The 24,971-nt window shown below is 40.9% G+C and overlaps 1 protein-coding gene across 7 annotated transcripts in view; it reads right to left on the bottom strand.

Annotated features, from left to right (window-relative positions):
- Positions 1–24,971, bottom strand: part of LOC127630762 (tumor protein p53-inducible protein 11-like) — a 78,457-nt gene that overhangs the window by 11,245 nt on the left and 42,241 nt on the right. For 5 of the 7 annotated variants that reach the window (XR_007968902.1, XM_052108855.1, XM_052108691.1 and 2 more), the window contains one exon: positions 16,549–16,717. The exons of the other annotated variants lie outside the window; for them this stretch is intronic. Coding sequence is in view for 4 of the 5 variants with exons in the window: in XM_052108561.1 (XP_051964521.1) it covers positions 16,549–16,717 (169 nt within the window). In the remaining variant the exon portion in view is untranslated. The remainder of the gene's footprint in view (positions 1–16,548; positions 16,718–24,971) is intronic. 7 annotated transcript variants of the gene reach the window in all.

Genomic DNA, 24,971 nt, shown 5'->3' with positions numbered 1-24,971 from the left:
GGCAGGACAGCATCCGTGCCTGTTGATATGCGACTGTGCAGAGTGGGCTGTAAAGATTACCGAGGACATTGTGACTCATCAGAAGGTGATACTGCACACTAGACACCAGATTCTGAAATTGTTAACAAACACTCGTTTAGGCTCTATCTCTAATCAAAGACGAGCTAAATGGGAGGCCACTCTCTTGAGTAAAAATGTGGATATAAATATTGACATTGAAACTGCTATCAACCCTGCCTCCTTACTTCCAGAAGAAGGAACTGCACACAACTGTGCCCGACTGATCGAGACGGACAGCCAGAGCCCTCTTCAATCTGAACCACTTCCTGATGCCATGAAGTTGTTCGTGGATGGTTCCAGCTTTCATGAACAGGGAAAACGCTTCACTGGCTGGGCTGTTGTAAATGAACATGGTGAAACTGTTGACTGTGGTTCTGTTTCAGGAGGAGGGGCTCAAGTGGCCGAGCTGGTCGCATTGACACGAGCATTGCAGTATGGCCAGGGGAAACGAGTCAATGTTTACACTGACAGCCGTTATGCATATGGTGCTGTTCATGACTTCGGCCCTGTGTGGAGACGCAGAGGATTTCTAACCACTGCCGGTCTCTCATCAACAGCAGGTAAAAGAACTTATGAATGCCTGTGATCTTCCTGCAACAGGAGCAGTTATCAAAGTCACTGGACATGCAACGGACAATTCTCCTGAGGCCACAGGAAACCGAGCTGCTGACACAGCTGCCAGAGAGGCTGCAACACGGACTGAGACTTGCGTGAGTGTTATGGCTCTTGCTCCTCAGGAGAGTGAGACCCCCAGAGACCTTTTTAAACTCTATGATGAGGATGACCCTGAAGAGACAGAACAATGGACAAAATTAGGAGCTCAGAAAAATGCAGAAGGACTGTGGAAATTTAATGAGCGTTTTGTTTGTCCTGTTTCTGCTAGAACTGAACTAATGTCTTTGTATCATGGTTTGGCACATGCAGGTCCTGAAAAACTACATGCAATGATTTCCAAAACCTGGTGGTGGCCCCGACTGAGGGCTTCTTGCAATGATTTTTGTAAGAGATGTCTAGTATGCCTTAAGGTTAATTCTTCTTCTAAGCTGAAAATTCCCTTAGGACATGCCCCTCGACCTCAAGGGCCATGGACACACCTCCAAATTGATTTCATAGGTCCACTGCCCCCTAGTGGAGGTTTTACATACATTCTAATGATTGTTGATCTGTTTTCCAGATGGGTTGAGGCATTTCCACTGAGAAACTGCACCGCAGATGCAACCGCCAAGATTATGTTGAATGAAGTTTTCCCAAGATGGGGTTTGCCCTTACAAATTGATTCAGATCAGGGTACACATTTTACTGGGAAGGTGATGAAAAATGTCATGAAATTGATGGGGGTGAGGCAACACTTTCACATTCCATTTAGGCCCCAATCTAGCGGATCTATTGAACGCACTAATCGTACAGCTTAAAACTTCATTGAGAAAGAGATTGTTGGAGTGGGGAAAGGGTGGCATCGCGGCTGTCCCAGCGATTTTGTTAAGCATGAGAGCCAGCCCTAACAAGACTACACAGCTCAGCCCTTTTGAGGTAATGACAGGTCGCTACATGCGGCTGCCCTGGGATGCCCCTTGCAACATGAGGGACCATCCGGGCCTTTGAAAGACGCTTTACAAAATTATCTGAAAGCTTTGGATGACAGTCTGCGAGACACACGGATTAGTGTTAGCACACGACAAGCAGATCGAGATAATGTTGAGCAAAAAGACATGCCTGCTTTGCCTGAAATAGGTGACAATGTAATGTTACAGCAGGAGATAGTTTCCCCCTTAGGTCCGAAATTTGATGGGCCTTATCAGGTGGTATTGACCACTAACACCTCTGTTCTACTGGACAGGGGGGTTTTGGGTACCGTATGGAGACATTGGTCACAGGTGAAACCACTTGAAAAGTGTAACAACTTACTACCTCGGGATCATTAAATGTCTGTCGTGTATGTTAAAATTCTAGAATTCTAGAACAAATGTTTTATCATTACAGATGGCTGAATCCGACGACATACTGAAGCTGCTAATTCTTCAAGAAGAAGTGCGTAGTGAGAGACGACTGAAAGTGAAACGAGCTTTCATCCGATTGGTACTTCAGCTCTCGTTGGTATTTTTAATTCTGATCGCTTTATCATTTTTGATGTGGATTCAAATTTCAATTTGGACAGGGAGATTCCATGCGTTTTCAACTCATTGGGATTGTGAGGAGATCGATAACCGTCCATCATGGGTACAATACCCATGTCTAAATTCAACTGAGGGTCTAAATTTAATTCCGACCATGTACCAAAAGGTAAATGATCGTTGTTATCGTCTGGACGGAAATGAGACAGTGACCTATTGGCTTGGTCACTCCCCAAATTATCCCGATACTACCCTCATTATGCAAAAAGGTCGGTGGATGAGGAGTGGAGGCGTTGACCTGTTTGAAGGAGATTTCAGTTCAATGAGCTGGATCCCTGACCACATAGCTCGTGAAAACATGAGTGCATGCTCTATACTGAATGGATATGGTTAATCGATATTTGTTAAAATCTAGAAAAGGTGAGAGTAGAGCAGAACGAAGGAGGCGTCAGGTAGCAGATGTGAATGACTCCCACATGATTTTAGGTGGAAAAGCAGTGAAACTTCCGTTATACCCAAGTGCTCCTGATCCTCGCCACATCATGTCATACTATCTTCCCAAAGCTAAGAATGAACTTGGTTACAACAAAGTCGTTAAAGATGTAGCCCAAAGCTATATATACAGCAATATTGTGATTAGAGAAGAACCGGGGTCTGATGAGTATCAAACAGCAATAAATGATAAGGATTTGATGAGATGGGGAGTGTTAGTCCCAACTAAATGCCACATGATCCGATGGGACACTAATAGGGCTTACGGTGCAGTCTGTGATAGGTTAGGACGGATAGATAAAACTGACAAGGACAAGTTCGATCTGAATGGCAGTAAAAATGGTTTGCCTGTTATTAATGCTTTGTCCCTCTCTTGGCCCAGGTACACTAGATTCGATGACCCTTGGAAGGAGACTGCACATGTTGAGCGTTGTTTAGGTAAAGAAATTCAACAGTGGTTTGTTAAGATTTTTCCTCCTGGAGATGTTGATAAATGTAGAGAAATTTCTGAGAAGCTCACCGGTGTGAAGATGATGGAGATACCCTGGGAGGTGTGTAATGCTTCTTTTGTTAAGTCAGGTTACACTTGGGCTAGTTTTCTGATGTGTTGCACCAGTATGAGTTTGCTAGGAACCTTGCTAACAGAACTGTTTTCAACATGGATCACTTGTATGATTACCTTGAAGATAAATGTTATAATCCTACATCGATGGCTTATAATGTGACAGCATGGATGCACTTGCAAGTGTTTAAACTGAATATTGAAATGATGTACACTCGAGCAAAGACTAGTCTGGTACCTTTAAAGTATGAGGAGCTGTTGTGGGACAATTCTAAATCATTTCAGGTGAGGATGTGGCCTCTATTGTCCGATGTAGCTATTGGAGATGAGTGGTTTGACAGGGCAAAACAATTTAGACAATTTCTGAGTCCAATTCCTTCAGTACAGGAAATCAGAGATCTAGAGTCTAAGACTCCATCAGAGGACTGTGCTAAACACAGGTTGACACCCCATGGGTCCTGCATGGCATCCAGTTGATAAGAGTAAGAAAGCTAACGAAGCAGAGCTGTCTCTTTGTGTTGCAGAGTTGAAGCAGAAGACTAAATAATTTCCTCGGTTGAAGGCGCAAACAGCTCGGCAGAAATTTATCACTGCATTTCTGGAACAGATAAAAACTAATGATCGATTTGCAGGTTATGAGTATTTGAATTCTGTATGGCTTAAATCTAAGGGCACTCCATGGTATACTGATTCGGAACCTCCGTCTGCTATAGCAGTAGCATTGGTTTTGGCTTTTTCGGTAGGGGCAATATTTACTGACATGACGAAAACAGTGGAGGAATATGTGGAGGAAGCTTGGGAGGAGTTTGTGGCTGCGTCAGAGGATTTGGTCATGGAGCTGTTAAATATGTGTTATATGCTTTTGGAGCTCTTTTGGGAGTGGGTGTCCTCTGTCTGTGTGTGTGGATGTGTGTTCGTTTCTGTTTTTCTTATGTATGCAGGTCTGCTTGCAGTAACTTGAACCCTTCCGAGGAGGAGAACCGACTGAGAAAACTGACGACACGCTTGGAAGAGAAACTTAAGTAGGATAACATCCATGCCCTGTTGTGAGTGGAAGGTGGGAGAGCCTTGCGTGGGGACTGGGAATTATTAGTATCCAGCATGTCCACAATGAGGCTGAAGAGACAAGTGTGACCCGTCAGGGAAGCATGCGTTACCACTCCACCTTCCGTAGTGACCTCACTTGGTAGACCAGACGTGGCGGTATTGGACCCCACATTGGTCTAAAACGGGGACTGAAGGGTGAGGGTCAAAATCCCTTGTCTCTTCAGATATATCAATACATATATGTATTGATATATATCAATATATATATATATATATATATATATATATATATCTCCTTTTATATCAATATCTATCTGTATTCTGTTGCTTAACTTCTTTAATAAAGTGATGAATTAACTATATGCATGATCACATAATCAATTCTATTTTCTTATGCATAACTGAAATATACTTTGAATCATATGTGTGTTGAATGCTAACTAGTCTCTTTTAGGAACATTCCAGAGTCTTTCGCTCTGTCCTGCACGTAGGTCTTTTGGGGATAAGCTTATCTGTGAGGCCCCAGTCTCTTCGGGGGCAGGGAGAATGCGTTAAACATAGGTTCCAGATGTATTCTGTGTTTGATTGTTACCTTTCCATGACTAATTATATGGTTTAAAGTCCTATGTAATAATACCTGAATAGTAGAAGTGTGATTTTCTCTTATTATTTCTTTAGGGAAGAAATGCATGTTATTTCTACCCCTCTCCTCTGCCCGAGGAGTGAATATTTTATCTCTCTGTTTTGGTTTAAATGGCCTGATAACGTTGTGCTCTGGCTCTCTTGTGCCCAGAGAAGAACTGTCGTTCGTCAGTGTTTTGTGTGTGCGTTTGACCTTCTACCCAGGTTTTGAACCCAGGGATGCACACCAGGCCGACTCGAAGACGCCCCGCGACCATCTGCGAGGTCACTTCAGATGTAAATCTCGGGCTCGGACGACAAGTGCGCTGATTAATGTTGATAGGCCGCATAGCTGTCTATATGTTGTGACTTTATGGTCTCTTAGCCAATCAGGAGTAAAATAATGGAATGTACGTCCTTGCAAATGGTATAATTGATGTAAGACTTTGTGTAAGGTATGAGTTGGCTTTCGATCTCCTCGTGAGACTTTGCCGCTGGCTCTACCAATTTCACTGCAGACTATACTTCAGTAAATTTTTGATTCTTTAATTGAACTTCTCGACTCCTAGTCTTCTTTCTCCATATCTGGTCCGGGTCAAAACTGTTATACCCCTAACAAAACCAAATGACCCTTTGCTATTCCCTGCCTTAAAACATATCTCACCAAGCCTGCGCTGGCAACTGTTTTTACTTTACTCGTTTACTCCCCCATATGCCATCTCAAACTCCAGTGAGTATCTTTCTCATGCAGAACATAAACAAATGTGACATAGGGCGCCTTTTTTCATGTGTTTCATAGCGCAAAGCTACGCGCAATGTCCATGCGCTACGTCTTGTCCAATTTTCCTAAGAGCACTAAATCTAAGTGCAATTTTCATGCCACCGCAGAACGTAAGTGGGCGTGGGTGGGAGGGTTTGCGCTAACTGTGGGTGCATGCGTGCAAACTGTGGGTATTGTATGTTAATGAAGTGGCACAAAGCACAATTTAATATTTTCCAGAGAAATATATAATTGATCAAAGACATTTCAAAAGCAGGTCTGTTTTCAGCGCAAAGTCTAAATTCAGTTCCTATATTTGCAGTTTGGAGATTCCACAAGCATGTGGTAATAAAGTTAACGTCCAAACTCTTGAAATATAGGGGAATATCAAATTATATCCCTGATGATCAGAGTTGTAGATGAAGCAAAAATGTTTGAGATTTGTGCTAAACTTTCAAGAGGTCATGGTTTATTTTTAAATTATTATTGTTTTGTTTATATTTACAATTGTATTTATGATCTCATTTAAATTGGCATTTTTCCACCTGTTGTCATAAAGGGATTTTTAAGTCACTGCAAAAGGTGCAGTGCGAAAGAAGTGGGTAAAATGTCTGGATTTGGTATTTGATTTTCTTGACTATTTCTTTATTTTTATTATATTTTTGATTTTGTTTTTAAGTGCAATTTGAATTTAGAAATAATTTTGTTAAAATGTTTTCGTGTTTCAATAAATTAATTTAATTGATCAAAATCAAAATCGACCGGTAGGAGAGAAGTGTATTCCGATACAATCACTATTAATCCTAGCCTTGATTTGTGTCAGCAGAAGAAAATTATAAATAATACTTACATTCCCTATAATTTAAAGGAGCATACATCCAAATTCTGACTAGAATCCAATTTTCTAAACTCATAAAATTGTGTCCATATTAATATTATGCTAATTCATTCAGGGTTCCCACTCTTTTCAAGGCACAATTTTCCAGGACATTTCCAGGACATTTTATGCGCCCAACAATTTAAGCAAAAACACATACGTCCATTTAAATCTAGCTTTATTTAGCTGTTTCTGTATGTTTTTGATGGTTGTTTCTCACATCCAGATAGGCATCAGTAAAGCTGTGATTTAAATACGTAAATACACAGCTTTAATTTTTGTTCAAATATGTCAAATTCCATGGCATTCTGCATTTTATAGATAATGCTAGTTTTATGACTAGATTCCATGATTCTGTCCATGTTTTTAACCTACTACATGTGGTAACCGTGTTATAAGCAGACTCCGATTGTTGAATTATTGTGAATTCGTTCACATTCTAAGTTGTAAAGGCTGAATCACCACATTATCAAAAAATGTTTTTTTAAATAAAATAAGTGGTCCAACCGTCATCATGTCAGGATTTTGCACTGAGGAGCCGGAAAATAAGATACAGTCGTTTACAGTGGTAGGTCTAGTGCTGTGGCAGGAGGGACACAATGGTAAGGCGGTCTTTCCAGGTCCTATTCTTTCAGGGGGAAAAGACCCTGCAGAGGCCACATCCTGCCCAGTCTAGGGGGAGGTAACATGTGACAAATACACCACGAGGGTTGTGAAGCCGTACGTGGGAAATGGCGCGGTGGTAGGTCCAGCCTAATGAGGGGGGACTCTACAAGCACGGCGACCGGGGCAGCGGGGCTGTCCAAGGGAAACGTGCGTCTGCCGACAGGGGGACCAGGAAATACATCACGGGGAGTTTGCCTGAAAAGGGATCTAAGTCCGACCGTGGAGCCCAACCCCAGTACAGAGCACCTGTGACTTGTTGTGGGTCTGGCCGCGAATTGCACCGCTGAATTCACAGGCCAGAAGGCTAGGGAGGAGAATATCCACACTTAGCGGCTAACCTGGGATAGAAGGCGCACTGGATCAACTTGGTGAAGGGCACTGTGTGCATATAGTACATATGGAGTATGGCACTACATAACCGTGGTTCCCTGAGATTAAGCAAACGAGACACTTCAAAACTTGGGAACCCTGCCATTGCATACAGTCCATTTACACTACCAACTTCTTTTGAATGTGCTGTTTTTGTTTATAATGCTGTTTCATGAGGGATTGGACTATATAATAGGACACAAGATGCTACAACAAATGGAGAAGAAGCTCCACATTAAGTTGCAGCTGATCAAGCCCATTGGCGTGTTGCACGCGCGATTTCTCCAAACCCACTTGTGCCTAGACTTGGCATATGCTTACACGAAAATACCAAAAATTCCTGGCCATGCCCACTGACTTTGCACTTATGACTTATGAAATAGCATTGCGCTTAGCGCTCTTAAAATGGGGGCCATGATATGAATATTCTGTATACATACGATGCAAGTCAATGGGGTCCAACACTTCCAAGCTCCAAAAAGGACATAAAGGCAGCTTAAAGGTAATCCATACGACATATGTGGTTTAATTCATGTTTTCTGAAGCGATACCATAATTTTTGGGTGAGAACAGACAAATCTGTTACTCCTTTTACACTACAAATCTTGCCATCTGCAGTCTACTAGGGGCAATTATGATTTGAAGCTCGATTACACTTTTTTCAAATTCTCCCCCAAAACATATAGCTTCAGAAGGCAAGGATTGAACCACACGAGTTGTATGCATTACCGTTATGCAGCCTTTATGTTCTTTTTGGGGCTTGAAATGTTGGCCCCCATTGACTTGCAATGTGTGGATATATTCACATAAAATCACCAGCAAAATGTATTTTGAGTTCCACAAAGGTAAGACAATTTTGGATGAACTACTCTAAGCTTTTTATCTTTGTCTCATATAAGTCTACTGAAGTCCTGTGTGTTTGAATAGTTGTAAAATGGAAATAAAAAAAAAATTATAACAATTTCACGGATGTAGTTCACTAACCTTGTGTGTATGGTTGACACTGGATGGTGGAACGGAGCATTCAATCATTCAAGTACAAAAATGTAATTGAAAGCAGAGAATGAATGGTTGCTTTTAGTGTAACATGATAACATACTGTCAGAAGAATAGTTTTTATTCTTGTCAAGTCTACATTCTGTATATTATTTTTAATAATATTATATACTTTTTTTATTCAAGGTCAATTCTAACTATATGTTTGTGGAGAATGTGTAGGCAACTTACTGTGCTAACTTCACAGCATCTCTTATAAAACAAAACATTATTACAAGTTATAGTACAACATCAGGAAGACATGAGTTCCAAGTTGCGCATGCATACAAGAACAACGCGGTAGCCCGTCCTGCTGTCAGCAATTGCTTAAAGTCCCTATTATCACAACACCACAGTTACTTGCAAAACAGAAAGATGACAAAATATCAGAAAGAGCTAGAAGCAGAAACAAAGCATTATGTAAACAAGTTCAAAGTGTCATGTCGCTCTTAACAAGACATCTTGCACATCACCTGCAGCTCAAAAACATTTTGTCAGAACAAGGTCAGGAAAAAAGTTAAGAATGAATGTAGCTGTGAAGATAAGCAGAAATGTGAGAGTACTGTCTATCATGGTGGGATAAGTGAGTTGCTAACAAACACTTGCTCTGTGCTTTTGAGTGACAAGTTCATTTTTCAGAGTTCAATCCTAAATAAATGGAAAGACATCAGTATCACAAATAAATTTATTGATCTTATCAGTTTTGTTGAAACAAATGTATGAACCTTTTGCCATTGCAGCCAATGTTTTCTGACAGAATACCACAGTTACTGCAATTGTTGTTCACAGGCCTACTATAAAACCTTTTTTTATATGGTAAATTAATATGGTTTCACTTTTAAACTGTGTAAAACTCTTGCAGAATCTTTCTATCTTGTCCTGACTAAAAGTTCTCACCAGTTTTGTTTATCTTTTTTTAAAATGATTATTAATATTATTATAATACCTGTAGTAACTATGGTATTTTTGGCAGAACTATGGTTGTCATGGTACATGTTTGTAGGGGTTACAAAATATGATGATTTCCAGTTCAAACTGGATACAATGGATTTTATCAATATCAACATACTGTATTTTTTTATTTATTTCTACAGTTTGAGAATGTGTATGTTTCTGTGCATGTTCAAATGTTGAATTTTAGTTTGTTATTAAATCTGTGAAAGGATAATTATTTACTGTGGAGGCGGGAGTGTGATCGAGCTGCGGAGAGTGAGGGAATGCTTAGTGGTTAAGAATTTACACCTGTGCTAACACCTGTTTGTATTCACAGTGAGATGTGACAAAGAGATAAAAGGCGAGGAGATGGCGGCAGACGAGAGAGAGAGCCATGCTTTAAACTTTGTGTATGATTTTGGAGTGTTCCACTGAAAAGCAAGGATCTTGAAAGACTGTGTTATTTTGGACATAGTATACCGTCTCCTGCTTCCTCATTCCCTGGAACTAAGGGATTTGCTAAAGTGGTGCCAAAACCTGTGAATGTGGAAGATCGCCATCATAGAGTCCTTGCCGTCAAAATCCTCGCTGGCATCCACCAGATGCCATCCCTCCAGAAGCTGCGGTCAGAACAGGAATGTCTAGGTTACTGTTGTAACCTCCGTTCCCTGATGGAGGGAATGAGACGTTGTGTCGAATGAAGTGACACTAGGGGACTACTTTGAAGGCCTTGGTTACCTCTGAACTTGAGAAATGGCCAATGAGAAATTGGCAGACAGAATTTGCATGTCCCTCCCCCGGACATATGTGCATAAAAGGAGGGAATCATGAGTCTGTCCATTCAGGTTTTGCACTGAGGAGCCGAGAGTAAGATCCGGCCATAGCAGTGGCTCGGTTCAGTTAGTACCCCCTAGTGGGTCTGGTCGGGGAATTCCTCCACTGAATTCGCAGACCAGAGGGCTAGGGAGGAAGGACATCCAGGAAGCGTGAATCGAATGGACTCTGCTGGGGGAAAGAGCGCACGTGATCACCTCAGTGGAGGGGAAAGGCGCTATGTGCAAGCGGAAGACCCGGTCAGACATTCCGCATTCCAGAGTTCTACAGGCTTGGACCTGAGAGAACACGGGACGAGACCGACTCAAAAGGATGAAAAGGATGTTCAATGCACTGTGTAATACTTTTAGCAGCGCTGTCGAAGTGCCCAGGGGCAAAGCTGCACTGCCGTGCAGAAAAGGAGAAAGCCGCTAATATGCACCGTATTCGACACAACGTCAAAGTGAGCGACAGATGGGGATTCGACACAACGTCAAAGTGAGCGACAGATGGGGAACAACGGTTCCAGGACCTGATGCAAGCCCAGGCAGAGGACCAACCACACCTGCTGTGTCTCAGATCACGCAGGCAAAAATGTTACCAGAGGACAACCCCGAAGCATTTATAGAACATTTCGAGCATGCTGTGGAGGGGTTGGGGTGGACCTATGCACAGTGGGCAGTTCATCTATTGCCGCTGTTGTCGGGGGAGGCTCAGCTTGCGACACAACAGCTACCTGTCGCAAGTCTGCTAGAGTACTCGGACATGAAATGAGCCATCCTACAATGGGTTGATCCCATCCCTGAACAGCACCATCAGCGCTTCCAGGAGCTGAAATTCACAGAGTTTGGCCGCCCATTTGCCTTTGCTCAACAGCTCCGTGACACCTGGCAGAAGCGGTTGGTGGCTGCTCAAATGGAATCATCAACCTGGTGGTGCTGGAGCAGTTTGTCTACTATCTGCCAAAGGGAATGGTGGTGGGAGACGGCAAATCCTTTTCTCTCTCTTCAACTCTCTCTCTCCCTCTCTTCCCCTTCCCCATTCCATACTGTTCCTGTCCCCCTTTGTTTCTGTCCCCCCTCCCTGCCAGGTTGGTAAATCCGGGGCCACGGGTGTGAAGATAAGGTCTGGGCCACTGTGTTAGCGCTGCGGTGCACATCCAGGATCAATGCCCGGTGATGAATGTGGGGCCGGGTTCCCGACAAGCCGCCCCGATCGAGCAGGGACATACCGTATACCAGTGAGTATCCAAAGGGGTACATATCAAGCCTTGGTGGATTCGGCTTTGGGTATAGCACGACGGGTCAAGGTGAGGTGTGTGCATGGGGATACACGAATACCATTTAGTGCCTGTTATTGTTCAATTCCAGGGACAAAAACAAAGAATAGAGGTGGCAGTTAGTCCCTGCCTCACCCATCCTCTGATTTTGGGTACAAATTGGCTAGCATTTCAGACATTATTAAGGGGGATGTGTGCGGATGGGTCCTGCAATAGGCTGGGGAGGCATTGCCTGAGCCATCAACATCAGCTCCACATCAGGGAAACCCGGAGGGAAGTGATGGCTCCATGGGGGATATCCCGCTGGAGCAGACAAGAGACGAGTCTCTCAGGCACGCCTTTGACCAAGTGAGAGTAATTGATTGTCAAAAGCTTCAGCCCAGTGTTGCGCTCTCCCATCCCTATTTTTCAATTAAAGATAGGTTGTATCGAGTGATGCAGGATGCTCAGTCAAAAGCAGAATCAACCTAGCTATTAATCCCGAAAAGCCGCCGGGAAATGTTCTTCCAGGCGGCTCATTATAATTCGATGGCAGGACATTTAGTGCAAGAACCATATCATGGCCTGTTTTTATTGGCATTTAAACTGAATTTTAATCCATATTATATATTTATAAAAAGAAAAGAAAACCTTACCACATTTTGGTTTAAAGAAATCACTATTTTTTTTGTTCATCATATCACAGCTCAAATTACAATATTTTTCAAAATAATCGCAATATGACTTTTTGACCAAATCCTGGAGCCCTAATTTGGATATTTTAAATGACATATTTTTGCTGAACCCACCAACAGGAATAGGCATTTCACTTACTAATGTAACTAAGAAATTCCTAATAAATGGCATCTATAAGACATCAGCACACTGATATTACCTTCCTATTTTCCATTTCCATCTCAAAATGATGTATGTGGCTTTCAGAGTTAAAAAAATAAATAAATACAAAACATTTAGCACATCCTAATGGCCATAAAACAAGCAATAACTTTCCTTCTTCTCCCACCCTCAGAAATCGGGATCTTACCATCTCCCTCTCCATCATGCTCCACTAAAAGCCTCTGCACAGTGGGTAATTTAGTGTTGATGAAAACCCAATCCTTTTCTGATGGGGAGCCATAGTGCTGAAATCCAATGTAAATGTCATATTATGAGGGAAGCAGATGAGTTCAAGGGAATTGTAAGTGAGGGGAAGAGTACATTGAGAAGTGACTGCTGTAGCCTGGACAATGTGGCCCTGATCAGAGCACAACAGGGAGCAAAATGGCTCTTCACAAAATGCACCTGCAGTACTATTGTGACCTATACTGTTGTATTATGGTGACAGATTTCTTTCCTCATAGGCACTTGATGTAGTCCCTTTAAGAAAATAAGCATTTTAGTGTGCCCTAGTACACAGTGAGTGTTTGTATGGGGGTGTGTGTCAGCGACTGTTCAGTCTAATAGAAACACAAATAGTAATGAATCAGCTGTTTGTAAATATGTTTTGTTCCTTCTTATTCTGTCTGTGTAGCTTATTTGAATAAGTAGACCATAAACATTGAACTGCCATTCATGCTAATGATACTTCCAAATGTGTGTGCCAAATACTTTGCTCTTGTGGAGACCTCCATGATGAAATGATGCTGTGTTTAATCAGTAAACAGCAGTAGCTAATAAGCGGGGGCAATTGATTGTTCTCAGGAGAGAAGACTGATTGCAGATATATAGTGTTCAGAGAGCATATTGTGCTGAGAAAGAAAAGAATGTCAAGTGCTGTCGGTGACCTTCACTCAATCGCCACCTCACTCTGGTTGTTTAGGGAGTGTTGACACATCTCGACAACAGCTGGAAATAGGGAATACATTTTTAACTCATAAGAATGGTAGATGCTGAACAGTATGTTTGTCTGACCACATCACCAGCTGCCAGGCTAACAGATTGTTTGATCAGCTAATGGAGTACTTCAAAAACATCACACCCTACATCAGGGCTTTTCAACTACTTTCTTGCGGGGGCCTGGTTATCCAGATGAAACTTTGCGGGGGCCAATGTTTTTTCAGTATTCATCTTAGCTATCACTTTCAATATTATTTATATTGTCAAGCCGGTTCTCGCCTGCTCCTTTCCGGGTCTTTGGCACCAGGGTAAAGGGAACAATGGAAAGGAGGAGGTGAGAACCGGCTTGACAATCTAAATAATATTTTTATGTAAAACTGAAACCAAAATACACAAACACACACATAGGACGGACAGCTGCCCATAAACATTCTCTCTCTGTCGCACCACCATCCGCAGTCAGCCATTATCCCTCTCGGAGGCTTGATTAGCCTGATAAGGGACCTGGTGTGTAGAATCATGACCCGGCCCCGCCCTCCGCCCTGTCACAAATGCATTTAAATTCAAATGTATTTTTTGAAAAAAATGTCTGTTCCATTTTCTTTATAAAGTATTATTCTGTTCAGTGAAGAAAATGAGTCCTGCACATATTATGAATTTGCACACAATAGCCAGTGCAGGAGCAAGATTTTTACGTCTTTTAAAACTAATGGGAAAACATACAAAATCATGTTCTTATGACTGAAAAAATCTCATCTAAAAGACAAAATCTACTGTGACTACTGGTAAAACTGCTGTTTCATTAATATAGCACCCATTATGGTGCTGGCTGAGCCATTTTTGTTGAAACACTGGATGTTCCTTTGATCTTCCTCTGTGACCCTACCTAGGGTTTGACGCACAACGCAGGTGCAGAGAGGAGAGGCTGTGTCTAAGTGTAGCCCATGTTTCATGTAGACTACCTCAAAGCTCCACGAGCACAGTGGAAACTGTGAGTGTGAGATGGTTAGCATAGTGGGTTCTCATTGTGGGTTCAAACATAGTGGTGTAAAATTACTACAGGCAAGCTACAGGATGAGTGTGAGAGACTGATTAGCATCCTTAAACTGGGCCACACTGCCACACTGTGCCATAACATCTATTCAGACATCTCTCCTTTAGCAGATGTGTTCCAAATGTACAATGATATATGTGATTTTTTGCGTAAGTTTGTCATCCATTCAAATTTAACACATCCACACCAAAATTGTTTTTAATGTTGAGGAACTTCAGATGTGATTTCACTATATGGTAAATACAGAGTTCATAAATATTAAGTGTGCACTATCATTGCTGGGTAATCTTTCTAGTCCGCACAGCCATGTTACCTAATTCATATTCATGAGACAAAGAATTTAAAAGCTGTCTTCAAATTGAGATGTCAGAAATCAGTAGGACTGGGTAAAAATATAGATTTTCCGATGCATCGTGATCTTTATTTGAACAACCTCGATGTTGATTCTTAAATACCAAGATTGATCTTTTTGTGTGTCCAAAGACGAGAAACACAAAACATTTGTCATTGAATAAAGTCTCTTTTAATATCCTTTTTTGTTCTTTACAGTAATTTTTTGATCAAAAACAACAAAAAAGAAACATTTAATTCTAATCATGCATAGCACAGATGAGATAAAGCTATTTGAGTCTTCTCTCATTAACATGCACTCATGTACAAATACTCTTCAAAGAACAGAAGTTTTTCTTAAAGAGACAGCACACGTTTTTAGCATGTCTTCAACAAATCAATTTAAATACTTTAAATAGCATAAATTGTTTTAAATAATTTTAAAATAAATTTGCCATACAAAATTTTACATTTGCCATACAATTTTAATATAAAATGTATAAAATTAACATTAACCAAATGTAATAAATGCTGTACAATTATTGTTCATTATTAATTCATGTTAACTAATGTTGTTAACTAATCTTAACAAATACAACCTTATTGTAAAGTGTTACTACAGCATCAATGCTCCTTTCTCTACAATCATGAGACACTGCCACACCATGAATTTAGTAGTTCTGTAAGGATAGATGCCCTGATGTTTTTTTCTTAGTGCAGGTGGAAAAAGCATCTTTACCTGTTATATTGGTTATATTGGGTGCAACAACTCTAGCAGACTATAGCATTAGTCAGAAATGTGCCTTTTATGCAAGCCAACATGTTACATATTGTAATCTCCGCCAACATGGATGTAAGCTAAAATTGAAGGGGGGAACAGAGCTCGGATAGCAGTATATTCTGTCCCTTTATCAACAAAAAGCTTTTCAACTTGACATCTGGCAATTAGCTTTCCAAATACAAAAAAAAAAAAAAAAGAGACAGTTAAATGAAAAGCCAATCTTAAAGGGATAGTTCACCCAAAAATAATTCTCTAATCATTTACATGCCATCATGCCATCCCATATATGTATGACTTTCTTTCTTCTGCAAAACATAAACTAATATTTTGAGATGAATAATTCGGCTATGTTGGTACTTACAATGCAAGTGAATGGTGACTGCAATTTTAAAGATCCAAAGCAGTATAAAAGTAATCCATAAGACTCCAGTTGTTAAATCCCCATCTTCTTAAGCAATAGGTTGGAAAACAGATCAATAATTAAGTTATTTTTAATTGTAAATCTACCTTTTCACTTTCGATTCCACATTCTGATGTTGAGGTGACTTTCCAATTCAGCCACCTACTTGTTGGGGCTCGTTAAAGGTGAAGATTTATAGTAAAAAAAGACATAAATGTTGATCTGTTTCTCACTACACCTATCATATCATTCGTGAAGACTTGGATTAAACCACTGGAGTCGTATGGATTACTTTTATGCTGCCTTTGTCATTTTTGGACCGTTAAAACGTTGGTCACTTTTCACTTTCATAGTGAGGACCAACAGAGCTCAGATATTTTTCTAAACATCTTCATTTGTGTTCTGTAGAAGAAGAAAGTTAGACACAACAGGGATGGCATGAGGGTGAGTAAATGATGATAGAATTTAAATTTTTGGGTGAACTCTTCCTTTAAATGAATGGCATCTGACAAAAAAGGCCAGTGTTAGCATGAGGAAAGATACCTTCGACCTGTGTACCTCTCCGTCATCATCCTCTCCGCCGACACCCAGAACCTTGCGGGACTTTAGACGACTCACAAGATCCATCTGACTGTGCTTCTTCATGAGAGGCGGAGGTGTAGAGGACATGGTAGCAGTGAAGAGCTGGCACTTCAGTGAACTGTCAGAGAGACTGAGGAAAGGATAATTTATCAGCGGAAGAACATTCCCAGAACTGTTTGTGCCTGCTATTCAAATTATATATATAAATATATATTCAAAAACAGTTATATGCAGTGTTTGCAAAATTTAACAATAGTATGTTGTTCTCTTTCACATTAGTGACTATGGATTGTAAGTATCCCCAGTAAGCTTTTATACAGGCTAAACAACAACACAAGACCACAAATGAAAAGTAAATAAAAATTGCAGCATGAACTGTTTAAACCTATGCCCACATCTTCCTACACAACTGCACACAAATATACAGAGGAAACTGTCCATGCCTTATTTAGCTATAATACAATACAAAAAAAAAAAAAAAAAATCAAATAATCAAACAGTAACCATGCATATAGTGAATTATTTTTAGAAGCAATCACAAAAAGAAGTGACAATGACCTTGTGACTTGATTTCTTGTGAATGTTTACAGTCAATGAGCTTTGAACAGAAGTCTGTGACAAGAACTACATTTTTACAGGCAGGAATAACAACACATATTGTCTCAACCGCAACAGGAAATGTTATTAGTATTTTTTTTTACATGTTTTTAGGAAAATTGCTAATCTACACTGTTGGCCTTTTAGTGTGCATAGTTAAGTGGCGACAGAACAGTGTATCAGCCAGGCCACTAGAACGGTCGAAATTTGGCCTTTAATTTTTTTACTATCAATCTCCACTTTCACTTTCATTTTCATATTCTTCTTTTGCTTTTAGCCATTCCCATTCTTTGTGCATATCACATCCTACTGGGCAGAGAGGATCATTTAAAGTAGAAAATAACTTACATATTGATCTGTTTCTCACCCACATCTATCATATCACTTATGGATTAAACCACTGGAGTTTTATGGATTACTTTTATGCTGCCTTTATATGATTTGGGAGCTTCAAAATGTTGGTTCTTGTCACCATTCACTTGCATTGTGAGGAACTACAGAGCTGAGATATTCTTCTACAAATCTTTGTTTGTGTTCAGCAGAAAAAGTAAGTCATAAACATCTGGGATTGCATGAAGGTGAGTAATAGATTAAATTATCATTTTTGAGTCAAATATCCCTTTAAACCAGCCATCCAGTTCTCTAGAATAGATATACTGTAAGTATCAGCCATTAAAACCCATATCGTTTGACCACACATTTTGAGATTTTTGGCATTGGCAGAACACCATGCTAAGTTGGATGAATAAAAGTGGTAGTTTGGCAATTCAGCCAGTTTCAAAATGACAGCCTTGCAAACATAATATATTTTTTAAACATTCATATGGTACATGAACATTTCCTGTCTTCAAATATTTTTGTGTGCAATATGTGTTCATTTAATTTAATTATATGCATGTCTAATTTCCAATCATTTAATACAATACTTTCTAATATATTCACTGTAGCTATCAACATGAGTACTCGAGGGGCAATGACAAGTACATAACTTTATATATAGTAACATGTCTGACAAACGTCTATGGCTGCTGCATTACGTCTTGTTGTTCCAGTGTATCATTTATTCATTATTATAGGCTGTTATAAAATAATCTATTACAAAATGTACAAAAGATTGCATAATAAAAATATAATGCATCATATTTTGTCATTATGTGAAGATTTGCTTAAATTATGTGCCCAACACGCATCTGTCTGTTCTTCCTTCAGGTTAGTAATTCAATAAGCGTGCACCAGTTTTTTTGTGATTGTCTGAACCATCTATTTTCAAATTTGTTGGCTTAACAGGAGACGCCATAACCATTGTGTTTTTAATTGAAGTTCAGTTTTGAAGATGCTGCATTCTGTTCCATTTAGCTACGTTCTGTCTAGCTGTCTGAAACACTCGCAGCGCATTGAGTCCACTGCCACATGCCTGGTGTGTGTGTGTGTCCAAGTGTTAACTCCTATGGGGAAAGCCGCAATGTTCCATATTGTTGTTGCTGTGGTGATTCATGAAGTGTTCCATTCAACTCAGAGAGTCAGAATTTACACTTTGCAACAGGGGAAAATGCAACGCAATGACACTCTATGTTGGACTTATAACTTGGAAAATCTTGCGGAAATCTTCAACTGTCATTTCGTCAAGATGCAGGTGTGTGTTACTGCACGCAAGCATTTCGGCACCCAGGGCAGGGAGGTTTACAGTCAGTGACAAACATTCACTTTATTAAATAATATCCATTAACGAGTCAAAGTTCTTACATTAAATTCTAATAAAGCATTTAAGAAACGTTTAGCGAACTTTTTGAAACACATGGTCAAAACACGGTTAATTACACGCTTTTGATTAATGTAATGATGACATTGCAGCGTATATCAGTTTGGTTGCTATGAGATGTTTCTGACAATCAATGTACCCCTCAAAACCACAACGTAATCAGTCTCAAAATTAAAAATAAGCTCCCTCTTTGACACGTTTGTGTTTAGTTGTCAGGTAATTGTCACTGAATTTCGAATTAAGTGAAAAGTCACATCATGCATAATCAACATTGATCATCCTTTTCATGATCGATCATTGCTGCCACGTCCGAGTACTTGAGTACTCGTGCCCATCTCTATTAAAAACCCTATACTGGTCAACCACCAAAAAAAAATCACTTATGTATTATTTATATGAAGTGAGATCAATTATTTAGGCGTGAAACAGGGTACTGCATCTACTTCCCTGAATTCCACTTTCCACTCAGGTTCAAATACAGCAGATCTCTGCAGCACAGAGGGGGACAGGATGTGTTTCTCTGAAATCTTGTGCAGAGTGCTTATTGAACAACCCAAAGCCTGTCTAATCGAATTGATTAGCTTGGTGTTAATGAATAGAGCTCGATTCATGCAGGCAGCTGTCTCATGTGGATCGCTCTCTTCACCCCTATGTAATGAGGACAGAAAGCACAGACTGTGGCTGCTTACCTTACTGTGAGACTTACTAATTATTGCTAAGAGATTAACTGATACTGCAAAATGAAAGCAGTACCAAAGCAGTCTGTAGTGGTTAGAATCGGATGTTCTGCTCCATCTCTGTTACTCAACTGATTCCCATTTGCCAGCTGAGTAAAGTAGCTATTAAAATAAGAGGATAAAACCTGAGGCTACTCACAAAAGGACCACAGGGGCCTGGGTAGCTCAGCGAGTATTGACGCTGATTACACCCTTGGAGTCACAAGTTCGAATCCAGGGTGTGCTGAGTGACTCCAGCCAGGTCTCCTAAGCAACCAAATTGGCCAGGTTGCTTGGGAGGGTAGAATCGCATGGGGCAATCTCCTCGTGGTCGCTATAATGTGTGGTTCTAGCTCTCAGTGGGGCACGTGCTGAGTTGTGCGTGGATGTCACGGAGAATTGAGTGAAGCCTCCACATGCACTACGTTTCCGTGGTAACGTGCTCAACAAGCCACATGATATGATGTGCAGATTGACATCTCAGACGCGGAGGCAAAAGAGATTCGTCCCTGCCACCCAGATTGAGGGGAGTCACTATGCCACCACGAGGACCTAGAGTGCATTGGGTATTGGGCATTACAAATTGGGGAGAAAAGGGGAGAAAATCACAAAAAAAGACCACAAATTGTGGTCTTTCAGGAGCCTCTGAATATGATAAAGGCCACTGCCCAATTGGCGAACAGAATTTGCATGTCCCGCCCCCGGACATAGGGGTATATAAGGCAAGGATTGTGCATCTGTTCAGTCAAATTCTTTCTTCGGAGCCAAGCGGTTGTGTGTGCTCAGCGAGCTGAAACCTCACTCTGTTCCAATCACCTCTAAAAGAGAGCTTTCCTGTTGGATCTACGGCGCATTGCAAGTGGCTTTCTCCCTCCTCTGTACGACAGTGCAGTTCACGCCCCTGACAGTTGTCCTCTAAAAGAGCAAGACTCCTCTAAAAGTGTATTATTTAAAAAAAATAAAAAAGAGTTAACGCTTGGCGTCGAACATCTTTTTAAAAACGCACCATTGCAATATTTTACAATCTCCGGGTTGAGTTGGGACGACTGACTGCTAGCGCCTTTCCCCTCCACTGAGGCAAACACGTGCGCTTTTTCTCCCAGGTAAGTCCACTAAACTCGCGGTCCCTGGATGTTTTTCCTCCCTAGCCCTCTGGACCACAAATTAAGTGGTGGAATTCCCAACCAGACCCACTATGGGTACTAACTACTCTGTAATGGAATAGTTGCTCCAAAGGGTTTGTCATTAATTCATCATGGATTAATCCCTGTGTGTATTTTCCGTGGTACGGTACCCCTGCCGGTGGACCTTCGTCTCCCTCAGGAAGTCCCCTCTGCCCCCCAGTCACGGTGCCTGAAGCAACTCCTCCCTCTACCACTGCGCCTCTTCCACATGGGGCCTGAAAGCCCATGTGATGTTTTCACCACATTTTAACCTCCTCGCAGCCTGGGCAGGATGTGGTCTCCGTGGGGTCTTTTCCCACTGAAAGAATAGGAGTTGGAAAAGAACGCCTTCCCCGATGCGTGTTAGAGCATTAAATGGCCCAGCCGCATCTAACACTCTATGAGGAGAAACACAGAGAGAGAAAAGGCCGCAGCTGGTGCGGCCTGCTCCCATGCTTGCCATGTCGCTTGTTCCCACCCACCAAGAGAATCCTTGGCCGGATGCTGGGAACCGAATAAAAACAATATGACATCTTAGTGGGGCGTCGGGGAGGGTTACGTACAGTCTGATGCTCATGCTCTAGGCATGCTATAGCTTGCTGCACCAGCATCAGCAGATCACGGTTCATTGTAGGTGACGCTGTTGAATAGGGACACCTTGTGTCACTACAATTGACACAACATCGAGTGAGTGACAGAAGGGAAACGTCTAGGTTACTAGTGTAACCCCCGTTCCCTGATGGAGGGAACGAGACGTTGTGTCCCCCTTGCCACAACACTGTACCAAGCCGCTGTGATGACCAAACTTTATTCTCGGCTCCTCAGTGCAGAACCTGACTGAACAGATGCATGATCCCCTGCCTTTTTACCCGTATGTCCGGGGGCGGGACATGCAATTCTGTTCGCCAATTTGGCCTTTTTCATATTCAGAGGTATCTGAGGCTCCCGAAAGAAGCCCCTTGTGTCACTACAATCGACACAACGTCTCGTTCCCTCCATCAGGGAATGGGGGTTACCTAGATGTTACCCCCATCTAGGGGTTACCTAGATGTTACCCCCATTAGATGTAACCTAGATGTTATTTTGAATATTTTTCAACATTAACACATCTGTGGGTGTAACGCACAAGTTGGGACAGTCACAATGCAAGTCAAAAACTGCGTTTATTTGCAGGCAGGCAAAAGTACATACAAGGGGCAAATCCAATGAAGAGTAGTCGTGGGAAGCGTAGGGTCAAGAGCCGGGGAATCAAAGAGATGAACAAGGGGGCAGATCTAGTGAGGGAGGTGAACGATAGCGGGGGTCGAAGTGGGGAAAACAGTTAACAACTATGGACAAGACAAGACGGGATAAGCGGGAGCGAAAGACAGGGAAACGAGAGGAATAGGGAGTTGGCAAGCTACGAGGGTAATCAAGAGTGGGGAAGTCAAAACTAGACGCGACTAGCGAGGGTCAAAACACGGGAATCTAAATACAATAACCAACGGGATTCAAACGGAGGGATAGTGTATTTATAGGGGCGAGTGCAGGTGTAGACAATGACAGGTGACGAGACAAGTGCAGGTGTAACTAATGTGTGGGGACAAGAAGCGCGTGAGTGCAGGTGTAAACAATGTGTGAAGATAGGAAGCGTGAGTGCAAGTGGTCATAATGTTCAGGCTGATTGAGGCGAGTCGCCAGAGGGAGGAGATATTTTACTGAACAAGAGAGACCGGGGAAGCATAGTGGGCGTGAGGGCTCGAGCGAGCAATGCGAGCGTCCGAACTCGAAGGGGGCGGAACGAGCGAGTAAGCACAAGGGAGTGCGCGTGTGTGAGAAGGGAGATAGTGTGCGTGTGTGAGGAAGCGGAGATGGGGCAGAGGAACGGGGTTCGTGACAGTGGGTCAATTCACTTCATTTTAAAATTTATTTTGTTATTGTTTTATTTTGTTATCACTTTACAATAAGGTTCTATTCATTAACATTAGTAAAAGCATTCCTATATTTTTACTCTGCATTTTCACATTGAAACATTTAGCTTTCAGAGGCTTAATGTGGAGTTTGCTTTCAGAGGCTTTTAATGGAGTTTGGATGAAAATAAGGTGCATTTATAACTGTTCTGAGACCAGTGCAGACAGACAGCACACTAGATGTTAAGTCATTCACTAAATAGGGAGCAAGGGAGCAGAAGTGCATTCACTCCAAATTCGACCAAAAGTTCAGTTTCAGGCTGCATATAATGTTTGGACCGCTCAACATGTTTGGCAGATATAGTACAATGATAATCAGTACATAGATTCAGAATTTTGAATACAAAATGTTATTTTAACATGGTTGCCATTGATTGGATGATGCTGGCCATCACTTTTAATAAGAATTTTTCATTCAGCTTTACAGCAAATCAGCTGTAATGTCTGTAATGTCTCAAAAACATGAATAATCAACACTCCTGGACACATAAACTGTTTGATGAAAGAAAAATCAGATTTTCTGTAGCTTGGGATTACTTAGAATTTCACAACTTAATCCCACTTTCCCCATATGACGACATCAAATTTTATGAAAACGATTTGCTCTAGAAATTATTATTATTATGCTTATTTATTAGGTTCTACTAGTTACAAATAAAAAATGGAAATGAAAAATGTGCACAGTAGTCATGCTGTGACTCATGAGGTTAATGTAGCCTCTAAGGAGACATAAACCCTTTAAAAACCATTGACATCATGAGAGCAAATTAGATTTTTGCTTTAATTTAAATGAAAATCTTTATCCTTTTACTTAAATATCTTCAATTTTAGGGAAGAAGTCTGTTACTAGCTTTTCACATTTTTCCTACTTAGCATTCTAAATGATAAACAATATTATTTATTTGGCATATTTATGCTGTCTCCATCTCAATCAGTGTACATCACAGTCTCAGCTGTGCAGGGAAACTAGAAATTAAATTTAAATCTCACCACCTGTTCATTTCACAGCCGTTATTTTGACATTTGGACCCTTCAGCCAGAGAAAACTACACAGAGACACTCAAAACCGTCTGTGTTATCAATACAGTGCCATTAGAAAATCTAATTCTAAACAATGTCTGTTCCATCGCTTTTATTCATAGTTTGCCATCCATAACACCTCATCCAATTGTTCTTCAATCTCATAGCATTATCTTCACAGCAAACGTTAAGTTGTTTCAGTTGCCTAGAAACGCAAATAGCACAACCTTTGTGCTTTTCATATGCTCAAAAATATATTCAGGGATCATGCACCTGTAATCATTAATTAGCTATTTGAGAATGGCGGTTATTAATGATGTTCCCTCTATTCAAATGTTGAGCATCTAATTTCCTCCGTCATTGTCTTTGCATTCAAAGAGGGTTTTATGAAGTGTGCTGAGGCCAAACATCTTAATTCTCCATTAGCCATGTGCTTCTATTGCTGTTTACTCAGTTCAGTGTTTGGCATCACATTTCCTTAAAATGTGAGGTAATACATTTGCCATGAGTAGTAAATCTGTAAACATTGCTGAATTAATCCAGGAATAATTTGGGAAAGGTGCTGAAATTTTAAGATGATTGCCTATATCAGATTTTCAATTTGCAGTAGATAACAAAAATGTTGAAACACAAAACATGAATAAAAAGGTCCAAGCAATAAAACACTACAAATTTACCCACAACAACCATTTAAATACCAGTTTCTAGTTGGCTGATGACGCCACAATAACTGGAATGATGAATCAGGATGGAAGTGGCTGACCTAGTAATGGAACCTTTCCCTGAAGACTGGTAAAATAAAAGAGATGAATGTGGACCTGAGGAGGAGACACTACACATTGGTATTGTTGATTGTCCAGTGTTCATATCAGTGTGAACCTCACCTTTTTCCTCAACATAAAACTATTCACTTAAAGTATAAAATATGACATATTAGAGGTTTATTCGTAACTTTCAAATATACACAAAATCACTTGCACAACTGCAGTTGATAGAGAGTGTGATTTGATTATGACATTCACAATGCTTTATGCAAATGGGTTGGTCACAGTTGCGGTAATCCGTTTCCATAGTAACAGTTATTTGATTGGTGGATCTCACCTCAGTATTGTGGGTAATGTAGTTCTTCACTTAATTGGGCAATTAAACCCAGTTTGTGAACAGCTCTGGGTTATGTAAG

This window comes from Xyrauchen texanus, chromosome 1, assembly GCF_025860055.1.
Source record: "Xyrauchen texanus isolate HMW12.3.18 chromosome 1, RBS_HiC_50CHRs, whole genome shotgun sequence".
Classification (NCBI taxonomy): domain Eukaryota; kingdom Metazoa; phylum Chordata; class Actinopteri; order Cypriniformes; family Catostomidae; genus Xyrauchen; species Xyrauchen texanus.
Note: the sequence above shows the minus strand (reverse complement) of the source record. Positions and strands in the feature narration are given on the sequence as shown.